The 13,247-nt window shown below is 43.3% G+C and overlaps 1 protein-coding gene across 25 annotated transcripts in view; it reads left to right on the top strand.

Moving 5' to 3' along the window:
* Positions 1-13,247, top strand: part of CDH13 (cadherin 13) — a 1,387,059-nt gene that overhangs the window by 748,811 nt on the left and 625,001 nt on the right. For all 25 annotated transcript variants that reach the window (XM_049110659.1, XM_049110644.1, XM_049110650.1 and 22 more), the window contains one exon: positions 6,100-6,308. In XM_049110659.1, coding sequence (XP_048966616.1) covers positions 6,100-6,308 — 209 coding nt within the window. The remainder of the gene's footprint in view (positions 1-6,099; positions 6,309-13,247) is intronic.

The following is a 13,247-nucleotide window of genomic DNA, read 5'->3' as shown; positions in this document are numbered from 1 at the left end:
AATGGGGAATCTAAGGTGAGATTATGATCGGTGGGGAAGTAAGAGTCTGTTTTTCCAGGAGGAAGAAGTAAAATAAGAGTGTGGTGAATTGTTTCTCTTTTGATTAAACATTCCTCATATACTTCAGATCTGCCATTTAGATATGACCAAAGCTGTTGTCGTCGGCAAGGTCTAGAGTTGTGCTTTTCCTAAGGTGTGCATCTTTCATAGGTTTGCATTATTTATGTTAGACATATTCTTTGAAATATCAGAAGGCCTCCTAGATTATATCAAATAATCATATGAAATTCTATCATATCCCTTTTACATTATAAACCTGAGTAGGGTGGAACCAGGTGTGAATTTATCTAAATAAGCCATATGCAGAGAGGAGTGTAGCCCAAGCCAGCATTTCAGAAGGATGGAATTCACATCACTCTGAGGCCTTTAGTGCCTACGGGGATAAATATATATTTTTATTTGACTCTTTAGATTTAAGTTAACATTATGAAGAAATACAAGGACATCTGGCTCATCTAATATGTATTATAAATGTTATTAAATAATTTTGTGAGAATAAATAATGTGAGACAAATAAAAGAAAAATATTAAGTGAATAATAGATCAGCTATGAAAATACGGTGAAAATGTGAGGCTGGATGCAGTGTTTGAAGGAGGGAATACATTTGCCCAGACAGACTAGCATGAACTGTGTGGTCTTACCCTCATTCAACCTCACTAAGTTTCAGTTTCTAGAGAGGAAACAAATTACCTACCTCAAATTGGTCATGTGCAGATTTACTGCGATCATGAATGTAGAGTCCTCAGTGCAGTGTTGTGTTTTTAGGAAAAATAATACTTTAGATTGGTGGAAAGTTATCTGTACAAATTATCCATTTAAAGAACATTTAGTGAACTCTGTTGAGTAGACTATGGGTGGAGCACTGTAATTTCATTTCTTTGATGTCATTTTTTTCCTTCACAACCTTTCATGTAAGACAGGTAGGGCTTTGCCAAGAAAAGTTAGAAGGATTCAAAGATGGGCAAGGCTAGATCAGAATCATCTGCCTCACTTCCTTGGCCCCAGCAGAGGTGACTCTGTTACCATCTCCATGGTAACCACACTGGGCCCAGCAGGCCAGAGTATGGGTACCTGACTAGAAAGAGATTAAATGACCCAGGATGCAGGTGAAAAATTAGCTGGAAGGAGGAAGCTATGTAGGAAAAGGGAAAAAGTAGCTTCCTTAATGCCCTCAATTACAGGAGTAATGATGGTAATAATTCTTATTCGTGGAGCACCGTCCTAAGTGCTTTATGCATGTAGGTATATATGATCCTGTTGAATGTTCACCATAAAAATTACAGTTCCTGTGAGGGAGGAACTATTCTTTGTCCCACTTTACAGATGAAGACATTGAGGTGCAGCGGGGATGAGTGATCTGCCCAAAGTCACAGAGCTGCTATGCATGAGCCAGGTTTAGAAAAGGTCTTAGAAACCTATCATTAAAACTGCCCTTTCTTAGGGCACGGGAATAGCAGTTCCTGGCATGCTAGGTCCTCAACCTCCTGTCTCTGCCAAGGATGGCTGGGAAATGTGGAAACTTGGCACCTTGACAAGCAGTCCATTGTCTGAGGTCCTGGTTCGTGGCCCTTAGCTGCATTAGATTCATCTAGGGAGCTTTAAAGAGATACTAGTGTCCAGACCCCAGCCCAGCCCAGTTATATCAGAATCTTGGTTGGGAGTTAAACAGGTATTGCTGTGTTTTAAAATGCTCTCCAGGTGATTCTCATATCCTTGAAAAAGAACCACAGTCTAAATCTGCTCCTGAATTGGTAAAAGTGTCTAAAACAGAGACCCAATTTTGTAATCCTTAGCTATTTGATAGAGCAAGCTGGGAAGAAAGCTAGATTGTATTGGGTGCCCACAATGTGCCAAATGCTGAATGTAGATGTAATCTCTCAATATGCCCTTATCTGAGACCTCAGAGAAATCCAGAGGGATCAGTGAGTGGCCTTCAGGGGTCAGGATGGGGCAACTGCCCTATTCCCTCTTATGTGTCAATTCCCAGGAAATGGATGTACTTAGAGCTTGAACTCTAGAGGCAGACAGATGGGGGACAAGTTCCTCCTTTCTCTGGGTGTATGAACTCCAGCAAGTTAGTCAATCTCAGAGGCTTAGTGTGTTTTCCTGTAAAATGGAAAATGATGTTTATAGAGTATGCATTTTCAGTGGGGCCATATTGCCTCCAAGGGGGTGGCATGAGGGAGGGGCAAAACATTGGACTTTGTGTATGTATATAAAGTACAGAGGTACATAAGTACACAATTATGTAGTATATCTGTGCCATTAAAAATTTCATAATAGGGGCACCTGGGCAGCTCACTTGGTTAAGCATCCAACTCATGATTTCAGTTCAGATTGTGAGATCAACCCCTGGTTGGGCTCTGCACAAAATGTAGAGCCTGTTTGAGATTCTCTCCCTCTGCCTCTGCCCCTCCTCCTGCTCAATCTCTCTCTTTCTCTCTCTCTCTCAAAAGGAAAAAAGAATAGCAATTTCTTTAAAAACCAATTTCATGACACTAGTGGCAATTAGGCAAAATCCTGAAGGGTACACGGTGAAAAAAAAAAGTTGAAAAAATGCTACTGTTGGTTAGAATTTCTGGAGACAAAAAGGAGAGACTAAATATAGAGTCCTTGGCACAGAGCCTGGCACTCAGAAGCCACTCAATAAATGGTAGATGTTGTTACTGTTATCTGTCAAAACATTCATTCATTTAGCATGTGCACACTCATCCCAGCTTTGGGACTATGCACAGCATTACTGGGATTAGAAAGAAAGATAAAGTATCATCTTTGATTTCACGAAAGAGCTAAGTCAAAGCTAGGCATGGGAGGCCAAGTGATCCCATAAATGGATGCATGCTGGGTCTGGGGAACTAAAGAAATAGCATGGACATTCATTTCCTACCCATCTCCAGTAATGGGCTCAACCAAGACAAGAGTTGACTAGGGACCTTCTTTCCCAATTCCTGTCCTTGCTTGCAGTGGCTTCTGCTCCCATCATTTAAGAGATACCATGCCCCCAATCCACCACCACTAGAGTATCATTTTGCCTCTGGAGAGCAACTGAATTAAGTGTAATCATTATTGTTGGTCTCCTATTCATTGCTGGAGATATAAAGATGAATAAAAAAATAAGACTCAATTTCTGTTGTTGATTCTGATGAGTAAAATGGATACCTAAAATGCACATATTGATATAACATGAAGTAAAACATTCTGTGTGCAGGAAATTCTGGGAACGCAAAGAGGGTATTTGGGCAAACCGCAGAGCTGACTCGTAGAATGACTAAGAGTTAATGGGGTGAAGAAGGTTAGAAGTAACTTCTGCACTGAGGGAGCAATACGAGCCAAGTGGTGGGAGAATAATAGTAGTTGTAGGCTGGTTCAGGGGTGGGTGATGTGTGAGTCATGAAGTGAGGGCAGAGGCCAGAGGGGAGGCCAATGGACAGCTTAGCCATTGAAAATCTTGAGTGCTGGTATCATCTGCAATGGGGAGCTGTAGTTATATGAGACTCAGGTAGAGGCAAATTGGTTCTATAGTTGTGATGGGAGAATCCAAGGCTTTCTTCAAGGAATAAGTCTATATGGCCTTCTAGACCCCACATTTCCAGCTTGTCTCCACTCTCTCTTCCTCACTTTCTGCCTCGCTTTCTGTGTCCATCTCACTGGCTTATTTGCAATTCTCTGAATGCCACTGCACCTTTGCACATGTTGTGGTTCTTTCTGCCTAGAATAGGTCCCTGTTACTTATAAGAATATTGAATTAATGTCTATCTCTCTGGTTACACTTCAACCCAGCAACTGTGTCCATCTTTGCTCAACATTATAAACCCAGCATCTAGCATAACAGGTTCCTAGCAAATATTTGTGGAAGGAAGAAAGGAAGGAAAGGAAGAGAAAGGTGGAACTAGAACCCCACAAACTTTCATATGCCTTCCATTACCCCCAGTCCTCCCTAGCTCAGTCTGTCTTCTTGGGTCCTCCCCAAGGGCCAGGGCCAGAGCCAGTCAGCATCCTGGCAATCCAGCAAGCCCTGTCATTTGAGCAATGTACCTCCAGTGGATGAATGCTAATTGATAATAATGAAACAACTTACTTGTCTCTCCTTCATAGTTCACCTCCAAAAACTGAAACTGAGCATGCCCGATTAGTTTTGGCTACCAAGATGGTCAGAGGAAGTAAGAACTACAGACTCCCAAAAGTCCACTTGTGCATCTGCACCAAGATGCCCCTAGAGCTGATTCAGCAGCCAGAAAAAGTGCTGGAGACCCTGCTGCAGAGGAGCCTCAAGTGGGCACCATGCAGTGTGCATCAGGGCTGAGCAGGAAGGAGTACAGGAGTAGGACTGAACTGGGTGCTCATGTCCTGAAATTCAGGTTCTGATGGGATTTTAAGAGGGCTGTATTTTTTATGGGGCTTTGTCTTTACTGAAACATGTAGTTGTGAAAGGTAAATGAACCAGGGCTCAAATGCTCATTTTGTCATTTACAAACTGTGGTGGTTTGGGGGGAGGGACTGCCTCCTTTGTTCTCCAAGCCTCAGTTACCTGATCTATAAACTGGGGTCAAGGGGATCCCTGGATGGCTCAGCGGTTTAGCACCTGACATTGATTCAGGGCATGATCCTCAAGTCCCGGGATCGAGTTCCGTATCAGGCTCCCTGCATGGAACCTGCTTCTCCCTCTGCCTGTGTCTCTGCCTCTCTCTCTCTCTTTTTCTCTCTCTCATGAATAAATAAAATCTTTTAAAAAATAAAATAAAATAAACTGGAGTCAAAAAGTACCTCATTCGTTGTGCAGATTAAATAAGATACTGCATGTAAAATGCTTAACACTTAGCCTCACGTGCGGAAAATGTTCAATTCACATTAGCTATTATCATTATCAGCTAATATGGTTATTATCACCATAAGAAATATCTTCCAGAACAGAAAAATCAGCTTAGTTCATCAAATATTTATATGGCTTTAACAGCATACTCAGACCAAGGTAGATGTTGTCACCAAAGACAGGCAAGAAAGTTCCTAGGAGCAATATTTTGAGATCCCAAACCTAGAAATAGCCCCGATGCCCATCAAGAGTAGAATAGATCAATTCAGTATAGCCCCATACTAGAATACCACATAGTGGTTAGGATTCACTGCTGTGACTCACAGCCACATGGATGAATCTCACAAACATAATTCTGAGTAGAAGAATCCAGACCCAAAAGAGCACACATTGGATGATCCCATTCATATGAAGCGCAAATGCAGGTGGAACAGATCTATGGTATTAGAAGTCATCATAGTGCAGCCTTCAAGGAGGAGGCTGGGGGTTGTGACTGGGAGGGAGGAGAAGGGGAGGATTGGTAGTATTTTGTGTCTGGGCCAAGCACTGGGTAAACAGGCGTGCCCACTTCATGAAAATACATCAAGTCGTACGTTCTGATATGTGCTTTTCTGTATCTATGTTATGCTTCAGTTAAAGGTTTAGTAAACAAACAAGCCTGTTTCGCAGAGAGCTAAGAAAACAAAAGTGGGGTGAGGAAAGCAAGCAAGCAATACAATTCTGCGCTTGCCCACGAGAACAGCTGCTTTTCCTATTCTTTCCCATACATGACTTAGCCACTCAACTACAGGAATTTTGTTCACGTCCATCCTGCCACTGTGTTAATCTGGGCCAGGCATCACTCGTACAAGAGTGGAGTCACCGGTTGTCTTGGCCTCTCTTCTCTCCAAACCACTCTCTATAACCCAGAGCTGCTATCTTAAAAGATCCTGTTTGTCTCTGTGTTCTTGGTGCTTAGCACCTGCCTGGAACATGGGAGGTGATCAAGGAAAGGTCTAGATCGAATGAAGCTCCCAGCAGAGGGCTACAAGGGGGTGCTGTGGGACAAGCACATTGTATATCTGGGTGGGGAGCCAGCCACAAGCCACATTTCACGGTCAGAGATTTCTCCAGGGCTAAGCTGCCCAACCTACTCACACTCTTTCTGGTGTGTGTGTGTGTGTGTGTGTGTGTGTGTGTTGTTGTTGTTCCTCTCTTTCATTTTATTTTGTTTTGTTTGTTCCCCCAGTGACCTTCAGTGACTGCAAGGGAAACAACAAGCTACACTATGAGGTCTCAAGCCCGTACTTCAAGGTGAATGACGACGGCAGCTTAGTTGCCCTGAAAAACATAACTGCGGTGGGCAAGACTCTGTTTGTCCACGCTCGGACTCCCCATGCAGAAGACATGGCAGAGCTTGTAATTGTCGGTGGGAAGGACATCCAGGGCTCCTTGCAGGTAACACAGCCATTTGGGATAAACCGGGTCCACAGAGGAACACTGGTGTCTATATGTCTTATATGGAAAATAATTCTTCGGTTTATTATTGGCCAAGACTTTTGTTGTTGTTGCAAATGACAAAAACCCAACTCAGAAAATTTTTGGCAGGTTGGTGGTATGTGAGAATTTATCGGCTAATGCAGCAAATATTTTAGGGTGACTGTGCCTTCAGTGCCCAAATAGGACATCCACTTTGATCCTTACCCATTTTGTGGCTCCATTTTCCTTCTGTTGGCCGTATTCTTAGACAGTCACATCGCTCTCTGCCTTCCAGTGTGGAAGTCTCAGCAGCTCTACTTCCTTTTCCCAGCCTGAAGTCTACCTGAGAGAGCACCTCTTCCTGATAATGCCAACAAATGCTTGAAATCAAATCTCACCAACTCTCATTAGATTATCTGTCCCTCCTCAAACTGCTTGCTGTGTCCATTGGATAGTGATGCTCCAGTTGGCTAAGTCTGAGACTTTTGTCTTATCCTTAAGCCATAGTGGAGGGGAGTCCCACCTAAGACATATGGGCAGAGAGTGGATGATGGGTAGTTACTCAAAGTAAATTAGCATGCTGTCATCTGAGGATGGCAAGTGGTGATTGGGTAGACAAGATCACGGTGGCCACTAGAGTTGTATAACCATGGCATATGGCACTGCTCTTTTGCTATGCCCTGACAGCCATTCCTTTCCAGATGCACATGTAGGCTGATCCCTGCACCTGTGCACATGTTTACACACTTTATGAAGGCTACAAACTGCTGCTCTTTAGACTTCCTGATTGTGTCATTGAGAGACTTTTTGCTACAATGGATTCACCTACTCCTCCTTCATCAAGAGTTTAAAGACTCTGTGGTTTCTTGATAGAAAGGAAAGGCACATAAATGGAACTGGTGGGTATTAAGCTGAGTGAAATAAGTCAGAGAAAGACAATTACCATATGGTTTCACTCATATGCAAAATATAAGGAATAGTGAAAGGGACCATAAGGAAAGGGGGAAATCTGAGTGGCAAAAAATTAGAGAGGAAGACAAACCATGAAAGCCTTCTAACTCTGAGAAACAAACGAAGGGTCGCAGAGGGGAGGTGGGTAGGGGGGCGGGGTAACTGAGTGATGGGCACTAAGGAGGGCTTGTGATGAAATGAGCACTGGGTGTTTTACTATATGTTGGCAAATTGAATTTAAATACAATTTTTTAAAAAGAAAGGAAAGCCATACAGCAGACCCCGACAAAACACTAACCGTAATACTCATGTGTCTTCAGATTGGTGTGGCTAGCCTTTTCTCCTGCTCGATGGTCTGCTCTTACTCAATTTTTCAAAGCCTTGATTCTTGCTGCCTTTTTCCGTCTGCCACACTCCCCATAACCTTGCTTTATCTGCTAATTTTGTTCAGTGGTGGAGGGTGGGAGTGTGGAGCGAACACCAATTCTACGGCCGAGGAGGAGAGACAGTACAACTGGCAGTGTGAGTGTTACTTCCTTTCCAGTACTGTCTGCATGATCTTGAAAGAATCATAAAACTTCTTTATCTGCAGACGAGAAGGGTCAAACAGTCTGGGATGGCAAATAAGCGGCATGTGCATTGCCCCATTCTGTCACCATACTGGTGGCAGATATTGCTAATTATCCCTGGCTTGACCTGAGTATCTTTCCCAATGCAGTGCTTCTGGAAGCTACTATCCATTGATCATTCAGAGATGTTTCTGTGGGTGGAATATATATATTTGCCGTCCCTAGACCGGACAAACTCTGCAATTCCCCTTCATATCTATGAATCTGTGAGTTGAGGGTAGATAGCAAGCTAAAAAGGAATCCACAGTGTGCCACTGATACTTTCAAAGAAAATAGGATATTGATGAATACATCCAGTGTGGAAACCCACTGGCACCACAAAAGCAAGCTTTTCTCTTATTTAGCCATGGTCATTTTCACAGCATCTCACTAACTTGTGATATAAATGACTTGGTAAATACCGAAAGCAAAAACAATTGCTGGGATGTGCAGCACAAAGGGCTTCTTAGGAACAAGTAAATGGTACAGAGATTCACAAAAGGGGGTTTGCATGTGGGATGGGATGTATTTAGATGGACATTGTGCATCATGATTACTGGCTCACCGTTATTCCAGAAAAGACAATGTCATACTATTTAGCTTAAAGCCGAGCAGAAGGAATTCTGGGCACTTCTCAGGGCAGACTCTACCTTGACAGTCTCAGAGACCTGGGGTTCAATACGAAGAGCTTCAGTTGTGAAGAACTGGCCTCTTGAGTACCAGAAAAACACCCTCCCGGAGGCCAAGCCCCTCAGGGCCATTTCTCATTTGCCACCGTCTGAGTACATTGTCGACAAAGCCTGGCTGCAATTGCTGGTTTCTTTTAAACCATGGTGGAGGCTGCTGTGCCATTCAGTTTGCCAGACTCCAGCAGAATGGGGCATTCATCTCCTGCCTCCAGTAATTTTATGAGGTTTGAAAATAGGCCTCACAAAACTGCCCAGATGTGTCTGTAATAAAAATTAAAAAATTTAAAAATTTAAAAAGAAAAAAAGATAGGAAAACAAAATAGCTAGCCAAAGAATTCCTCCAAGAGGAACATACTCCTTTAGAGATATCCATTTGGTATTTTTGAGGCCCTACTATGTGCAGCCAAGCAGCCAGCTGCTAGAGAGGGGAAGCAATGAGCACCCAAGTCAGCATAGCTCCCGGGTGAGGAGGGAAAATGAATGAGTATGTTGAAAAGGCACCAAACAGGGCAGCAATGCCATTGGCTGCTCTGTGCTTTGAGAGAACAGATTGGGCAGAGGAAGCTGAGTTGGTACCATAGCCAGTGCTTTCAAGGCACTCTCCGTGGCCAGGTGCTGCTCTCATTGGCCACAAATGCTGACTCATTATATCTTCTCCACCTCCAATGAGGCATGTGCTACTGTCCTTGCTTTACAGATGGGGGAAACTGAGAACACAAAGAGCCGAGTGATTTATTATTTAGTGGGACTCTCCCAAGTGTGTGCATCTCAATGTGTGCTTTAGTGTCTGTTGTCTTTAACCCTCACAACATTCCTGTGGGGCTGCTGACTTCACCCTTTCTTCAGATGTGAGAATTTGGCCAAGATCCCCTCGTTTGAAATTGGCAGAAATGAGATTGAGATATGGCCTCTCCATCCAAACATCCACTCTCTTTCCTGCCCATGGGCCAAGAGATGAGGGCACAAGTCAGAGAAATACAGTAGCAATGGAAGAAACCAACAAATGGATGGTGTGATTTGAAGGAGGAAAGAGCTAGGATTTAGTGTTTGAGCGATTCTAAGCTGTAGAGGATGGAGGTGGTTTGGACCAGTGAGAAAAGAGGTGGTTGGCAAAGGTGCTAGTTTAGACAGGCTAGATATGAGACCAGAGACAGGCTAGATCTTAGGATAAACACTTAGGGAAGAACAGTACAGTGGTAGAGCTTTGGCTTTGGTGTTGAACTGAAGTGGGTTTAAGTTTCCATTCTACCACCTATGGTTATGTGACTTTGGGCAAGCCACCCAACTGCTTAAACCTCAACATCCTTATCTAGGAGATGGGGGTAAGAATAGTCTGCATCACAGAATCATTCTTTTGGGCACAGCACAGGACACCAGGTGACCCATCTCAACCATGGTACCATATTGGAACCTATAGAGAAAGGGTAGGTCCTGAGGGTTAAGTGACCTCACTGAGGCCAGGAGTCAGGTGTCAGAAAGTAGAGATTAAGGACAGGAGGAGAAAGTGAAGCCAAAGGAAGAAAGAGAAGTTGTGTTCAGCGAGGGCAGTGGGGTACTCAGGGTGTCCAAAATAGGATCAGTATCATGGTGGCTACGTTCATACCACTGTGTTTTAGAAGGAAAGACTCTCTCAGATGAATGTGGCCCCATTGAAGCCCACTCAGCAGCCATAACCAGAGCTCAGATCTTTAATAGCATGATGTGTCTCTCTTATTTTTACCTGCTGCCTACAACCTCATTTTACCCACAAAGTCTAAATCTGTGAAGTCTAATTTTTAAAAAAAATATTTTATTTATTTATTCATGAGAAACACACAGAGAGAGACAGAGACACAGGCAGAGGGAGAAGCAGGCTCCATGCAGGGAGCTCGACGTGGGACTCGATCTTGGGTCTCCAGGATCCCACCCTGGGCCGAAGGCAGGTGCTAAACTGCTGAGCCACCCAGGGATCCCCAAGTCTAATTGTTAATAGCTTAATTATAGGCTCTTGGGCTGTCTCTGGATTTTGAATGGGCTGTCCAGAAGCTAGGATCTGTCTATATGGGCATATACAATCCCTTTAGACTTGAGAGGGTAGAGGAGTAGCTCCTCTTGTGTTTTGACAGGGGAGGCATGATTAGTATGGAAGGGCTGAGACTTACTATGCTTGCAAGAGAGATTTCTACCCTATGGAAGATTATGAGGAACTCCACTCATGGAAGTATGTCTGGACAGACTGTGGCTTATGCACACTGCCTGACAATGGTGAATGGGAAGACGGCAGAGTGCTTGCTTTTATTTATTTATTTTTACCTTGGATAGGGGGTTCCAAAGATTTATATGGGCAAGCTCTGATTCATTCCTTATACATCTTGGGTAGAGATGTCTTTACCTGCTGTGCAAATGGGACTCATCAACCTCAATTTCATGTCTAGCATAAAATTCTTTTTTTAAAAAGCTATCTTTTCATTTTAATTATTTCTTTCTGACTTAAGAAATTGTAGCTTCTGTGACTGTAGATGATCGCAGGGAATACTGACATCAATTATAGAACTGGATGAAGTCAGGCTGGGAGGTAAGAACATCAGGGAGCTTATAGAAACTTATTTTGAATTCCAGTTTGAGAGCTAAAAGAGACTGTGCCCACCAGCTTCATCTTGAAATGTGGGCATTCACACTCTAAGCAGCTGAAGAATTTGGGTATCCATGACCTAGACAGCTGGATCTTCAAGAACCAAGCAGGAGATTCACAATGCAACAGGAGGGAGATGTGTGGGCACCTGCCGGCTGTGGGCTTAGATCCAGCTCTCACACAGGGCTGTGTCTTAAATGCAAATAGGGTCACTTTATTCCTTGGTCAATGGGACCTTGCTTGCTCATCAGCTCACCTGGCCCCTGGGATAATATCCTGTCACCTTCACAGATGTCTGGAAAGGCCTTTCACTGTCTAGCCTGGCTGGTCTCTCCAGCCTTTGCTCAAGTCTGCTTCCTTTCCACTGTAAGGCTTGACTTGCTGAAATGCCTGACCCCGAAAGTGGTCCCTGCTCCCCATGCCAAAGGAGGGTCTCCCTTGCTAGTGATCATTCTGCTCCTTAGTGGCCCTCTTCTCAGTTTGTAAATTATGCATTTATTTCAGGTGTTTAAAGTCTGGCTCCCCTGATGAGACTGTATAAGCTCTCTGAAGGCAGGAATATAGTCTTCCTTCCTTCCTTCCTTCCTTCCTTCCTTCCTTCCTTCCTTCCTTCCTTCCTTCCTTCCTTCTTTTCTTCTGTGTCCATGGCTCTATCCCTAGCACCTGGCACAGTGTCTGACATATAGCTGGTGTTTAGTGCATGTCTTTTGGATAAATGTAGGAGTAGAATGCATGACACCATTCACATCACTCCTTGCATTGAACTCTGGGATGCTCCAGTTCCCTCAGCTGTAAAATGGTTTCACAGCAGTGTCAACCTCATAGAGATGTTGTGATAATTATTTTTTTAAAGATTTTATTTATTTATTCTCAAGATACACACAGAGAGAGGAAGAGACACAGGCAGAGGGAGAAGCAGGCTCCATGTGGGAAGCCCGATATGGGACTCGATCCTGGGACTCCAGGATCATTCCCCGGGCCAAGGGCAGGTGCTAAACCACTGAGCCACCCAGGCGTACCTGTTGTGAGGATTAAATGAGCAAATATATGCAAAGCATTTAGAACAGTGCCTGGCACAAAGTAAGTGCCATGAAAATGCCAATTTTTCCTCATCATTGTATCATCAATGCCAGACTATAATAAATTCTCTCAGCGAATGAGTCTGATGAATCAAGACAACCCAGCTCTCTACCCTCTTCCCACCGTGACCAAATTCTATTTGGACTACTACCTGTACAGAATTTAGAATTCCCCATGAATTTAAATCATTACTATTTCACTCCCCAGGTGTCCACTGTGAGTGAAACACTGACTAGACTTCCAGGACTCTTTGTTTCTATGGGTGCACTTAATAAACACCAAGAGACTTGGCAGTATTTAGAAGTTAATTATGAACAATTTACACTTGTTCACTAGAAGTCAATACATGGCGTTCTTAGTAAAGGAAAACTGGTTTCTGAATGAAGCTGCTTAATTAAATGCAAAAAAAATACTTTCCCCCTTTTTTGTCACTTAAAACATTCCCCCCAAAATAAAATGAATAAAGAAAGTTATGACAGACACTGAAAAAACTAAATGTAAGGCTTGTTTATCTTTGTGGATCATCATCACTGTTTCATTTAAAGGACATAAATTTGGCTCCTAATCCAGTTTCAAGAATTAGGATGGAAATAGTTCCAAAAAGATAAACTAAAAGGAGCAATCAGAAGAAGGAACAACGTGAGAGGAAACAGTTGTTTTGTTTTTAATGTTTAAAATAAAAATATAAAACATGTCATTGACTGTTCAGCAGCCCATGTTAATACCGTTGCTACTTCTGTATCTCTACCCTGGTGGGGATTAGGGCATGCAAGTCCACTGCTTGTGGAGTCGCCAGGTTCCATGTGTTGTGTGACTTAGGGGCTCCAAATGTGTACATGCTCTGTGACATTTAGCTGAGCTGGGCATGATATAAAGTGGGACCCAGAATGACCCTAAATTGGGATTCTAATCACACATTTAATACTTGCTAGTCATGTGGCACTGAACAGTCATCTAACTCCTTTGAGGTACAGTCTTC

Source organism: Canis lupus, chromosome 5 (genome assembly GCF_003254725.2).
Source record: "Canis lupus dingo isolate Sandy chromosome 5, ASM325472v2, whole genome shotgun sequence".
Classification (NCBI taxonomy): domain Eukaryota; kingdom Metazoa; phylum Chordata; class Mammalia; order Carnivora; family Canidae; genus Canis; species Canis lupus.
Note: the sequence above shows the minus strand (reverse complement) of the source record. Positions and strands in the feature narration are given on the sequence as shown.